The sequence below is a fragment of the Sciurus carolinensis genome, chromosome 1, assembly GCF_902686445.1.
Source record: "Sciurus carolinensis chromosome 1, mSciCar1.2, whole genome shotgun sequence".
Lineage (NCBI taxonomy): Eukaryota > Metazoa > Chordata > Mammalia > Rodentia > Sciuridae > Sciurus > Sciurus carolinensis.
The window spans coordinates 125,168,043-125,181,301 of record NC_062213.1 but is presented as its reverse complement, the minus strand read 5'-3'; the positions used below and the strand labels follow the sequence as shown (position 1 = coordinate 125,181,301).

The 13,259-nt window shown below is 34.6% G+C and overlaps 1 protein-coding gene across 1 annotated transcript in view; it reads right to left on the bottom strand.

Moving 5' to 3' along the window:
* Positions 1 to 13,259, bottom strand: part of Dpyd (dihydropyrimidine dehydrogenase) — an 810,982-nt gene that overhangs the window by 762,282 nt on the left and 35,441 nt on the right. Inside the window, 1 exon segment of the mRNA XM_047549961.1 lies at positions 8,103 to 8,213. Within this exon segment, the coding sequence (XP_047405917.1) occupies positions 8,103 to 8,213 (111 nt within the window).

Sequence of the window (13,259 nt, the reverse complement as noted above, 5' to 3'; positions counted from 1 at the left end):
TGAGGTCTTTTTTTCTCCCCCCAGAAACTCAGGCACTGAATCTATTTTTGGAAAAATGCTATTGTCAACAATACAGAAAGCAAACTCAAGTTGAGAAACTGTTTTAAAATATGGTGTAAGAATAGGTAATGTTAGAACAAGGAATGCTTTCTTACTGTGAATCTGGTCAATTTTGGAGATTAAACATAGAAATTTATACTGTAGATTTGAGATACCAATTCTGGGACCTTTCTGTATTAAATTTAACAGAGTTGAGTAGGTGGCTCTCTAAGCAAGAGTGAATGAAACTAAGTGGTAACCTTATTAACTAAGTGGATTTCATCCCATGTTGGCCATGTAAACTTGAGAAGGAAAAATGGACTCAGAAGACAAGGCAAACCTTAAGGATACATTCCAAAAGTATAAAAATTAACTGCATTAGCCAGACACTGTGGTGCCTGCCTATAGTTCCAGCCACTTGGGACCAGTAACTTACCAAGGCCCTAAGCAGCTCAGTGAGACCATGTATTATAGTTTAAATGAGATGTCCCCCAAAAGGTCACGTGTGAGACAGTGCAAGAAGGTCTGGAGGAGAAACGATCGGGTTGTAATAGTCTTAACCCAATCAGCGAATTAATCCCCTGACTGGGATTAATTGAGGGGTAACTGAAGTGGTAGGGGTGTGGCTGGAGGAAGCAGGAATTGGGGCGTGGCTTTAGGGTAGGGCAAGTGGCATCCTCTCTCTATCCTTCCTGATTACCATGTGAGCTGCTTCCCTCTGCTATATTCTTTTGCTGTGATGTTCAGTCTCACCTCAAGCACCCTGAGGAATGAAGCTGGCTATCTAAGATGGAGACCTCTAAAACTGTGAGCCATGTCTCAAAATAAAAATTAAAAGACAGGGATGTAAGTTAAGTGGTAAAGTGCCCTTGGGTTCAATCCCCAGCACTAAAAAAATTTTAACTACAACTGCATTAGGAATACAGGAAATGATACATTAGGAAAAACTATATTAACCTTTTATTTCTTGCAGGAACTCTCCCACTTTGCTCTTGGGGTTCTCATCTGATCTTTCTGGTACTTCTTAGCCAAATCCTCATCTCCACTGCCCTTTCTATGCTTGGTTCAGTGTAATGTTGAGTTGCATGAGAGGTATGCCTCTAAAATCCTGATTTATTTTCATTTATTTTTTAATATTATTTATCATGATTACTGAATCTTTTCATAGTCCCTTACATTCTGGACCTAAGACTGGTGTCAGATGCTGCATCCTAATCCTTGCCCTAACCCCCAAGGCCTGATCTCTGCCCTCTTCCCATTCTACACACTTGGAAATTCTACCCATAGGCATTTAATCATCCTCATATATCCTGGTCTTTCAAAATTCTTCATCTCTGTCTCTCCTACTTTACTGAATTATGACTTTTGCCAAACAGGATGACCCAAAAGCACAAGAACCTCAAAAGACCCAAAACTGAATTCATTATTTCTTCCTTAACTTACGACATAAGCAGATAAATGCAAATGTAAAGTCAAGTCCCCAGTCACACTTATTTTACCTCCTAAAAAATAAATTCCTGCTTATTCTCTCTGATACATATGTAGCTCCCCTGGTCTTTGTCATTTGTCTCCTCACTTGCTACACCAGTCTCAGAGTGCTGACCACCCATCTTTCTTGTTAACACATATTCTACCCTGATAGCCAGACTGATGCAGTCAAAGACAAATTTGGCTGACACATTAGTAATTAAATTTCCTATATTGCTCTTCCTTTCAAATAGCACTATTATTATTTGTCGATATTTCTGTTTTCTTCAAAACAATGTGAGAACTTCTTGGTGAAGCCTATATCAGATCCAACTTTATCCCATGTGATAAATGGCACAACACAGAGCCTACAGTAAACAGGTAACAAATGCAGAAACAAACTAGTGACCAAGAGTGCAAGCCACACAAGAAATAAACATGTACCAAAATCTATATTTTACTTAGTTATTTTCACTGTCTTCAAGGAAAAGACCAATGATTTATTTTCATTTCCTTATTTAAAGCATTCTCCTTAAAGAGCTTTCATGCTGTATCACATAGATTCAATCTTTACTTCTACCACTTGCCTAGAAAAAATTGGATAGGTTTCCTAAGCTTTCCTGTGGTCCAGTTCCCTTACCTGAATTGAGATAAAATAAAATACTTCACAAGAACTTGCTACAGAAGAAGCATTTAGAAATACAACAACATAATGCAAATTTCTAAAGTACACTATGCTTTATTTTTTACATGAGCACCTACTGTGTGTCATATATTCAGAATGATTTACCAAAATTATTAAAAATGTGTCTAATAACCTGTTGAATTTAGCTGCCTTTCCTTTATATTTTCGCCCAGGAAAAATTTTCTAATTCATCATGTTTTCCGGTCTTCAAAAACTGCTCATGGAAAATGAATGCAAAATATTTATGTAATTAGGATGGTTCAACATTTTCAAAAATGGCAAAAATAAACAGCAGTTATGGAACACCTGCTTAAAAGATACTGGAAATAACTGCTTCGTGCTTCATTAACCAGTATAAACACATTTGCCAGTTTAAATCCCCTAATGAATTCAGAATTTCCAATTAGTACTAGAATAATAAATGCCAAATGAAGAAATTTCTGGGCAAAAATTTCAAGATTATCATTCTTAGGGCACTTTTGTTGGTCAAAAAGATGTTATTTGCTAAGAAGCCAATATTTTATTTATTAAAATCAAATTTGCATCTATTTTAATAAACAATTGTTATTACCAATTTTGTAGACCACTATTATGTTTGAATAGTATTCAATACAGTGCCTGAAATGCAGATTTTTCAAGTTCCAAAGAAATAAAAAGAAGGAAAGAAGGCAAGTAGGGAGAGAGGACTGCACAAGTCTCAAGAAAATCTTCTCCAGGACTTTAAAGAAACCCACATCCCAACCTTGATGCTGCTATTTAGAGTGATAAATCAGTGACTATCTGAGTCAAATAGGAAAACATTGCAAAAACAGAGCAAAATTTTCTTTAAAAATCAAGCAAAACAAAAATAAGTAAAGCTTTGCTTTCAAAGGTCAGGAAATTGGCTAAAAATGTAATTCAATCTTAAGAAATGATGTAAGATTACTTGTTCCAAATGTGACAAGCATTATAAACTGCATTTTCCTTAATAATCTCATAATCTTATTTGTCTTTTCTAAGAAGGTGAAGAGACACCCTGGAAAGCACATACTAGTCCAGATGACCAGAATTCCAGATTTGCCTACAACTAATTAATTTTAGAGTTTAAGTAAATCATTTAACATTTTCCAACTTGGTTTTATCATCAGTAAAATGAGGAAACAAATCGGAGTCATCCAATGGTTCATGGTTAAAATCAAATGCAATATGCACAAGTACTCTGGGAACTATAAAGCACTATCTAGTAAGAAAATATGTGATCCTTATATGTAGAATATAAAGAATAGGCAAAAGAAGAGCTCTACTCATTTATTCATCTATCCATTTGCTCAACAGACATATAGTAAGCAGCAGGCACTGTTGAGAAGCTGGGAACACAACTAAGGAAACAAAATAGCAAATGAACAAAACCCCAAAATTCTTGCCCTACCAGACTTCATATTCTAGTGGAAAAAGACAATAAACAAACTATGAATAAAAAGTTATAATAAGTGCTGTGAAGAAAAATTAAGCAGTGAAGTCTAAGAAGAGCTGGGTAAAAAGGCAGGTTAGAGTTTTAAATAGTGTGGCCAAAGAAGGCTTGCTGTAATGACAATTGTGCAAAGGAAACTGAGCAATCCTTACATAGGCTAGAATATCCTGAAATATTCTATATAATATTATATAACCACATAATTTTTAAAAGGATTCCTCATCTGGGTTAAGAATAGATTCCACTACAAAAGGTACAAAAGAGAGTATGTACAAAGATCCATTTCAAAGTTACTGCAATAAATCCAGCTGAGAGATGGTGGTGGTATCTAAGAAATGTTGGAGTTGGTGGAGGTGGTGAGAGGAGGTCAGATTCTGAATATATTTGAAGCCATGGCCAATTAGTTAATTAGTTATGGAAAGTGAGAGAAATAAAGAAATCAAAGGCTTTAACATTTTGGTCTAAGTGAAAGGATAGATAGATAGAGAAGATTCCAAGAAACAGGTTTTGGAGGCAAGATCATAATTTGAATCTTTAACATACTATGTTAGGCATCCAAGAGGGGGTTCAGTAGGCATTTGGTTATAAAGTCAGAGATGGAAATGCAAGTTAGAAATAGAAATGCAGGAGTCATCTGTCTAAAGATGGTATTAAACTTAAAAATAAAGAATAAGATTGCCAAAGAAGGAAGAAGGGAAGAAAGATCGATTGAGATCTAAGCCATAGTTAATAGTGAGATGAGGAATAATAAAAAAGTCAAGAAGGATGGGCTGGGCTTGTGGCTTGGTGGAGTGCTTTCTTAGCACGTGTGAGGCACTAGGTTCTATTCTCAGCACCACACAAAATAAGTAAATAAATAAATAAAGATATTGTGTCCAACTACAACTAAAAATATTTAAAAAATAAAAAAGTCAAGAAAGAGCAAGACGGAGATGCCAGTGAAGTAAGAAGAAAACCAAAGAGTCTAGTGCACAGATAGCCAAGTGAAAAGAAGACTTCAGGGTGAAGAGAGTGCTGCTCTTTACCAATTTGAAGTTCATTTTGCCTAGAACCAAAGTTCAAGAGAGATTTGGGTGTACATACTTACTGAGCAAGTGCTCTTCTTCTGCAAAATCCACAGAGGAGGAGTAAAGCAGGTTAAAAGGGAGGGAAGGGTCGAGCCAAGGTCAGTGCCAATGCCAGATCCACAAAGGAAGGCTCTGGAGCACAGCTACACAGCTACCCAATTGGTCCTCAATTTTCAGTTTAATTATATGTGTCTTGCTATAGATTTCTTTGGGTTTCACCCAGGTTTTTAAATCTGTAACTTTATATCTTGTCAAATTTGGAAGGCTTCCAGGCATTATTTCTGTTTTCATCCCTGCCCTCCTTTCCTTAAGATGATGGAGGAAGTCAGGGGTCTCTCCAATGAGCCCTCAGGTAGGAGACTGGTGCTCAGTAGACCGTAGAGATGAAAGTCTTGTCTCCCTACTTGGCCTTCTGATACCACCACAGTAGAGGTATAGGGCATCTCATTAAATCATTAGTAGAAGTCTGGGTTCCCAACTCACCTTCAAAGGCATATCAGGGAAGGACCAGATTTTTTTTTTTTTTTTTTTTTTGGTTAGCATTTGGCTAGAGCAAAACATGTGTGTGTATACCTACTAGCATTTCCAGGCTTCCAGCTTCTTGGCTCTGAATATACATGGAAAAAAAGAAAATTCAAGGACTTGATTCTTCAGTTCCTGTATTCCTGGCTCATTTGCCTTCTACCTTTCAAAATCATCTTATGATTTACCTACAAAGGTTTTTTTTTTTTTTCAATTTAGATGAGTGATTGTAAGACACAAGTACAAAAATGCCTAAATTAAAAAATAAATATCTTCTTTTGGTGATAATTTCATTCAATTATTTATGCAAGCACAAAAAGGATAATAATGAAAATGAAAGGAGCAACATTCATTAAGTACTGAGAATAACTTTGAACCTTAGCTCCACCATTTTCCCTTTGGGAATGAACCTCATTACTCTGTCAATAATAGGCTTAAAAGTGGTATATAACCAGAGCAATTAATATGATGTTACCAAATGAGATTATTATTTTACTACATATTTAAACCTTTCATTTTATTTTTCTACTAACAGTTGCTCATTGTAGAAAATATATGATATACAGAAATGCCAAGACAGCAAAGGTAATCACTGTTAATATTTTGTTATATTTTCTTTATTCTGCGTGGATTCACGCAAAGGCATGGGTGTAAAGAAGTACACACAATCAGTACTGAATACAGTGATATCTCATGCCTTTTCCATTTAATATAGATTTGAGCTTTTATCCAGGTTATTAGCTATTTAAAAAAATAATTGTAATGGTTACACAACTTACTAGCAAATAGAACTGCTCTAACTTAACAAGACCCAATGGTTGGAAATTCAGGGTGTTTTCCCCTACATTTTTCTCTACTGAATATAAATGGCTCAGATAATTCTCTTTCAACTTAACTAATCTTCACCTACATTCCTAGTTCTTTCCTTAGGATATATTACTAGAAGATTAATTACTAGGTGTGCTTGATAACTTAAAGAAATTGTTATGGGCTCTCAAAATAACTCTCTCCAAAATTCATATGTTGAAATCCTAACCCCTCAGTACCTTAAAGTGTGACTGTATTTGGAGACAGTCTTTAAAGAAATAATTTAAATAAACTGAGGTCATTAGGATAGATATTAATTCAACATAACTAGTATCATTATAAGCAGAGGAAATTTAGACACAGGCATATACAGAGGGAAGACATTGAAGACACAGGGAGCAGCTGCCTTCCACAAGTCCAGGAGAGAGACTTTGGAACAAATCAACACTTTGATCCCAGATTCCTAGTCTCCAGAATCATAAAAACAAATTTCTATTCTTTACACCACCTAGACTGTGGTACCTTATTACAGTATTCCTAGCAAACTAACACAGGTATTAAAGAACATTGTCAAAGATACCTTCATATTACTTTTCTAAAAATTTGTGTCAATATATGTTTGATGGAGAAGACCTATCTCACTGCACTTTCACCAATAATATTTTAAAGATAGAAGAGTTAATTTGTAGGATCATATTATAGAATAAAAATAATTTCAATGAAATAACAAAAGTAACAATCAGAATAGAGGAAACCTATTTTTCTGAATAGAACTCTTAACATAAGTAGTTTGATGGCCTATGAATGGAAGGTCTCAGGAAAGTTATCTAATTTCTCTGGATCATAGGTCTCACATATTTAAAATGAGAAATTGAAACTTGGTGGTCTTAAGGAGATGTTTGAAAATTGCATGGTTCTTTCCTCAATGCAGCTCAGTTGTTCACATCATTATGCAAGGTCATGGCATGTAGTGAGCCTATCACTTGATCTAATTCAGAACACACCAGTGTCCTTCCAAACACCCGTACTAGAAACCTAGTGGCAAAACTCATAGAAGTAGAACAAGGAAAACTAAATTCCAAACCAGGTCTGCTATTAAGTGGCTATGGGATCTTCTTATGCCATATTGTCTCTGTGTTTCTGTTTCTTTGTGCTTTCAAAAACTCTGCTGGGTGGCCAGAGATAGAAAAATTAAAGACTTGATAAACATGCGCGCGCGCTCGCGCGCACACACACACACACACACACACACACACATAAACACACATTCTCAATTCTCATCTTCAGAATGAAGAGGAAGAAAAAAACACTAAAATCATGAATGTTATAGAACATTATACACACAGTAAACGAGTCAATGTCATGTAAGCTCATAATATTAATGGTCTCACTAATTAGTTTGGAAAAATCAATTTTGGGGAAATTCAGTAAAAAGGAAATGTCTTTCCAAATTTAAAGACTTACATATCCCACAGACGGTATTTTAAATTTTGTCTTTAAGGTTGTCCTTATAACCACTTATGACCTCACAGTCCCATCTCTGTGGATAACTTCATAGGCTCAGTCAAGTAAAGTTCTAGCCATCAGAAACTTCAGAGTAATTCTTTTTGTTCCTGTTCCTCATCTGAGAATATCAGTAGTTTACACTGAATATTTTAAAGTTCATAAGTTTCACAAGAGAATATTTTCAAAGTTTGTAGAAGCCTACAACCACCATCAGTTAGACTATATCTAAAACAGAAACTCATATCATTGTTTTATTGCACAAAACAATTTTAAAACAAATTATAAAGATTTTTAGGAAAAGAAAATTTTAAAACAAATTATAAAGATTTTTAGGAAAAGAAAATTAAATTCATATAATTTAAGTGTTTCAGAAGATTTTTTAAAACAGAAAAATTAAAGTTTTGATATTATTCAAATATAAAATATGTAAAATATGAAAAAGATCACAGCTGTATTTTATATATATTTTACTGTATTTCTAAGTATATGTAAATCTTGTCTTACAATGTGTAGAACGAGAAAATTTTCAGTAGGAAATCACGTTATCAGTTGTACTTACAAAGCAGTTCTTATCAGGGTTTCTCTTCCAATGTTTCTTGTCTAATTTCTTGGCAAAAGTAGAACGCAGTGTTGCATGATTTTGCATCCGAGGATTTAAAGCCAGGATGCTCTGAAGACAGCATAAAAAATACACAAGAATACGTAAATATGTTAGCATTAAAAAAATCAAAATTTTATTTAGGAATCCTCCATCCGCCCCCAAGAAAAGGTTCAACTAGAATATAAAACCTATTGATACACAAGAGAGAGAGAGAGGGGAAAAAAAAAAAAAAAACAGATTCCATGTGATCTAAACAAATTAGAAAATGATCCAAAATTAGAAAGAGGGTTTACAAAAACAAATTGAGAACTCTTGTATTTGGCTTAACAAAAAAGAACCTATGTGGGGAAATCCCAATAAAACAAAAATTCATAAGGAAAAAGTGAGAAGGAGCAAAATGTTTTCTGGAGAAAAACTAAATAAAATAGAAAATAACATTACTGGTATGAATTGATCAAGAGCTCAAAATACATCCAAAAATATGACATGACTCCTCAAATAGATACCTTACCTAATGTTAAAATACCTAATCTGTACAAAATACAAGTGGAGTGATTCCTCCTATATTTTCTATTAATTCTTCAGAAGGAACTCTTGGCAAAATAATAATAAAAATAATAGTTATTATAATTATTATCATTATTTAGGAAATACCAATAAATATTAACAACCACTATAAAAACTATACTACTACCAGAGGGAAGACATGTTGGTGACAAATGTTTCAGTTTAATTCAGTTAACATTTTCCCCAACGACTTTCAAAATTTTTACATGTTAAACACCAAGATGAAATACCTGAAGAAAATCCTGGAGAAAAGATATGGAGGGGACAGAGAGGTTTTCAGTAGCTGAAAAGCTTTCACATAGAAAAGGTATTTAATTATGTTGAATTAGTAGAGAGGGCAGAATCGAGATTGTAGAAATTTAAGGAGGGAGATTTAGATTCAAATATTTTTTAAATTATCAGCTAAAATTGCATTAGAAGTCACACTAGACAACTTTATTGCAGTCATTTAAAACAATGTGCTCTCAAAAGTCCTATTCTTCCCAGGAAAATTCCCCTGACTAATCAAAATCTGATTATGGGGCTGGGGGCGTGGCTCAATGTTAGAGCACTTGCCTAGTATGTCTGAGTCCCTGGGTTCAATCCCCAGTTCTGCAAAAAAAAATTAAAAATAAATAAATAAATAAAAGTGGTAGAGCACTTGCCTAGATCTTGTTGTCCTAGAGCACACAAATATCTCTAACAGAACCCACCAACCTAAATAATAGCTGCTACTTTATGAATTTTCCTTTCCTCTTAAACAGTGAATGCTTTGAATTGAAGAAGTAGAGATTTTGCTAAGTCTCTAGCAAACTAAGTGGGTAGCATATGCTCATGCCTGTGAAATAAGAGATACAAAATGATGAATTTGGTTCTTAATATCTATTGGTCATATAACTTTCAGCAAACTGTTTATCCTTTTGATCTTTCATTTCATCACATGCAAAATGGGCCATAACCTAAACCAGAAGACTATAGTAAAAAATAAATGAAACACATGATACAACATGTTTTCTAAACTATAAACATCCTAAAATCTAAAGTGGAGTGAAAATGGAATCCAGACGCTATGTGCAACAGCAATTCTCTATCCATGATTTGTTCATGTGGAGGTTTAGTAAGATTGTGAGAGAACTCCTAAAAATGAAATTCCTATTATATTTGACCAACCCCAAGATCATCTTCCAAGTGAGATTTTATTATTCTTTGAAAATTAGTATATAATGTTCATCCTTTCTGCATATGAAAATGAACTCATTTGGATCCCAAAAAACTGTCACAAATGCCAAAGTAAATGAACAGATAAAAGGAATTATTATACTATTAGACATATACTAAAAATTGTTGTTTCCCCTTCTATTATTGTAATTCCAAAATAAATTTATCTAAAGAAATCATTTTCTAGGTGATATCTTGTGATTTTATAAGAATATTTACCACGTGATAATGTGAAGGCTTTAGAAATGATATAAACTATACAAATAGTTTTCTAAGATGTTTAGTATTAATTTAGTATTAAATTTATTCATTATTTATTAGTATAAGAATAAAACCAGAAAAGAAGCACTTCAATTTATTGTGCATTTGATTTAAAATGACAATAACAATACTCTCAATTTTAAGTTTTTAAGCAGCTTTACATGTATCATATAATTTAACTTATAAACAGCTACTATTACCTCAATATTTTCAATGAGTGAATAAGTTGATGGCAGATAAGTACTCTGCTTAAAATTCTTAGTTTATACACAGAAGAGATTGAATTACAACTCAGTTATTCTGTGTGTGGGGTTTAGATTCAAATTTATTCAAAGATGAAGTATACATTTAAATGTAATTTTTAAGGTATAAGGTAGAAACCATTTATAACCACATGTATAAATAATATTAAGTGAAACCTGAATAACTCAATAAAGAATTAACATCAAACCCTATTGTTCTGCCCAACAACACCCTCTCTACTATAATGTTCTGCCTTATCATAGGCCCATAGCATTGGAGCCATCCAATGATGGACTGAAACCATGCACCAAAGTAAATCTTTCCTCCTTTAAGTTGATTTTCTCAGATATTTTGTCACAGCAACAAAAAGATGACTAACACACCCAACTCAAGCAAACTTTTAAAATATAACCACTAGGATATCATTTCCAGAATGCTTGTATCAAGACCTCTGCTGACCAACAGCCAGCTAAACAAACATAACTAACAAAAACCAGTAACAAAAAATAACTATTCAAAATCTCTTGAACAGCCTCATCAATATTTATAACAGCATAATTCATAATAGCTAAATTATGGAATCAACACAGATGTCCATCAACAGATGAATGGGTTAAAAAATTGTGTGTACATATATATATATATATATATATATGTATGTGTATATACGCACACACACACACACACACACAGAGTGGAGTTCTACTCAGTCATAAAGAAGAATAAAACTATGGCATTTGCTGGTAAATGGATGGAAATGGAGAATATAATACTAAGTGAAATAAGACAAACCCAGAAACTCAAAGGCCAAATGTTTTCTTTCATATGTGGAAGCTAGAGTAAAGGAAAAGAGAAGGGAAGAATAGGATATCATAAAGATATAGGGAAGATCAATAGTGTAGAAGAAGGAGATTGAGAGGCAGAGTAGAGGGATGGAAAGGGAGAGGCAATACAAAACAAATTCTTAAAAAAATCATGTTATGTGCATATATAAATATAGCACATGGAACTTCACCTATGTGTGTAAGTAAAAAGAACCAAATATAAATAAATAGAAGAGAGGAGGGAAGTCTAGCAGAGTAGAGGAAAGAACAGGGAAGAGAAGGAGTCAGGGAGGAAATGGGGAGAGGTAAAAGGAGGCATCGTGAACTGAAATCAATTTCCAAGTGTGTTTGATTATTTTGGGATGAGCCCACTACTCTGTATAATTATAAAGCTCTAATAAAAATATAAACAAAAATCTCAGGAAATTGTCCTAAAAGCAAACAACAAATGAAGGCACATTAATTGAAGAAAATCTACTAAAACTTGAAAAGAGCAGTAAGGTACTATGGCATTTGAAAAATAATCTATCCCTACCTTTTTTCATTCCAGTTCAGTGTCAAAGTCATTCCATTTCAGATAAGTACAACCAAGAACACAGATTTCCTTCTACCACCAGCCTCCACTTGAAGGCCATGTATCTCCCATGGAGGGACAGATGCCAGTATTTCTCACACCCCCATTCTCTGCTATTCAGAGACTAAACTCCAGGAAAATGCAGCTGAGATGTCAGGAGCTCTCTTGGTAGAGTCAGACATATCTATGGAGCAAAAGCTCTGTCTGAGGGGCAGAACATCAATAACACTGGTCCCCTTCACCTTATTTCATCTCACTCATCAGGTGTGGTCTGCATATGAGCCCCAGCAAGTGAAGACCAGAGGCTACTTCCCATAGTCAGCAGCCTGCTCATAAAGTAGCAGTGTCACTCTAAGAGAAGCAAGCCATGGTCACTATCCCATGTTCTGGAGCCAGAGATTTTTCCCAGAAGAAAAGGCAGCCATATGAACAGATAATTCTCCTAAAGAAACTGACATTTTTTGAAACCATATGTGGGAAAAGTTCAATCATATGACTCCTCTTAAGAACAATTAAGATTTTGATAGCAAACAATTATGAAGAAGCAGGTAGTGCCATGAGAGCAATAAACTAAACCATTAAGGTAGACATTTCGTCAGGAGAAAAGACAGTTCAGACAAGCCCTCCTGGGGTGGAAAAAAAAAAAAAACCTGCAAAAACTCACCTCAAAAACTGCCATACAAATTTAACTGAATCACACTGTAGAACGATTTATATCCCAGGGCATTGTCAAAAACAATAGAGCAATCAAGCAGAATTCAGTGGAACTAAGAGCTAGGTGTGATACAAATAGAGGCAGACAATTCAACAGATACCAGGGGAAAGAGGAGAGCTCTGCTAAATCCAGTTATGACGGAACAACAGCATGTGTCTACGGTTGCACCCTCTGAGATAACCGGAGGGTAACACTAAGGGAGAAATGGACTTCCTTAAAATAATCCACCAGTCACTCAATGAATACCTAAAAAATAACATGTGTCCCATTCCCCTAGAGCGGGAGATCAGTATAGAGAATTGTTGTAATACATTATCTAAAGTTTTATATTTAAAAAATTATAAGCTGTGTGCTATTGTCTGGGTATGATCTGAGTATTTTCTACCTCTACTCCAGTGCTCCAGTGGTTCATATATTAGAAGTTTGGCCCCTACTATGGTAATTTTAAGAGGTGGTAGGTGAAATCTAGTGAGAGGTTGCAAGACCAGCAGCCCCTATCCATGCTCTGGTTTCCTGTCTTGCCATGAGCTCCTTCTTGCACATACTGCCACCACGATACTGTCTGCCATAACATGATATCAACAAGAAGGGCCTCTCTAGAGCTGATGCCATATAGTTTAGACTTTGAACCTCCAAAACTGGGCTAAATAAGTTTCTTTTCTTTTAAAAAATGTAGGCCATCCAGTATTTCATTATAGTACAGAAAACAAACTAATATACCAAACGAAGAAACA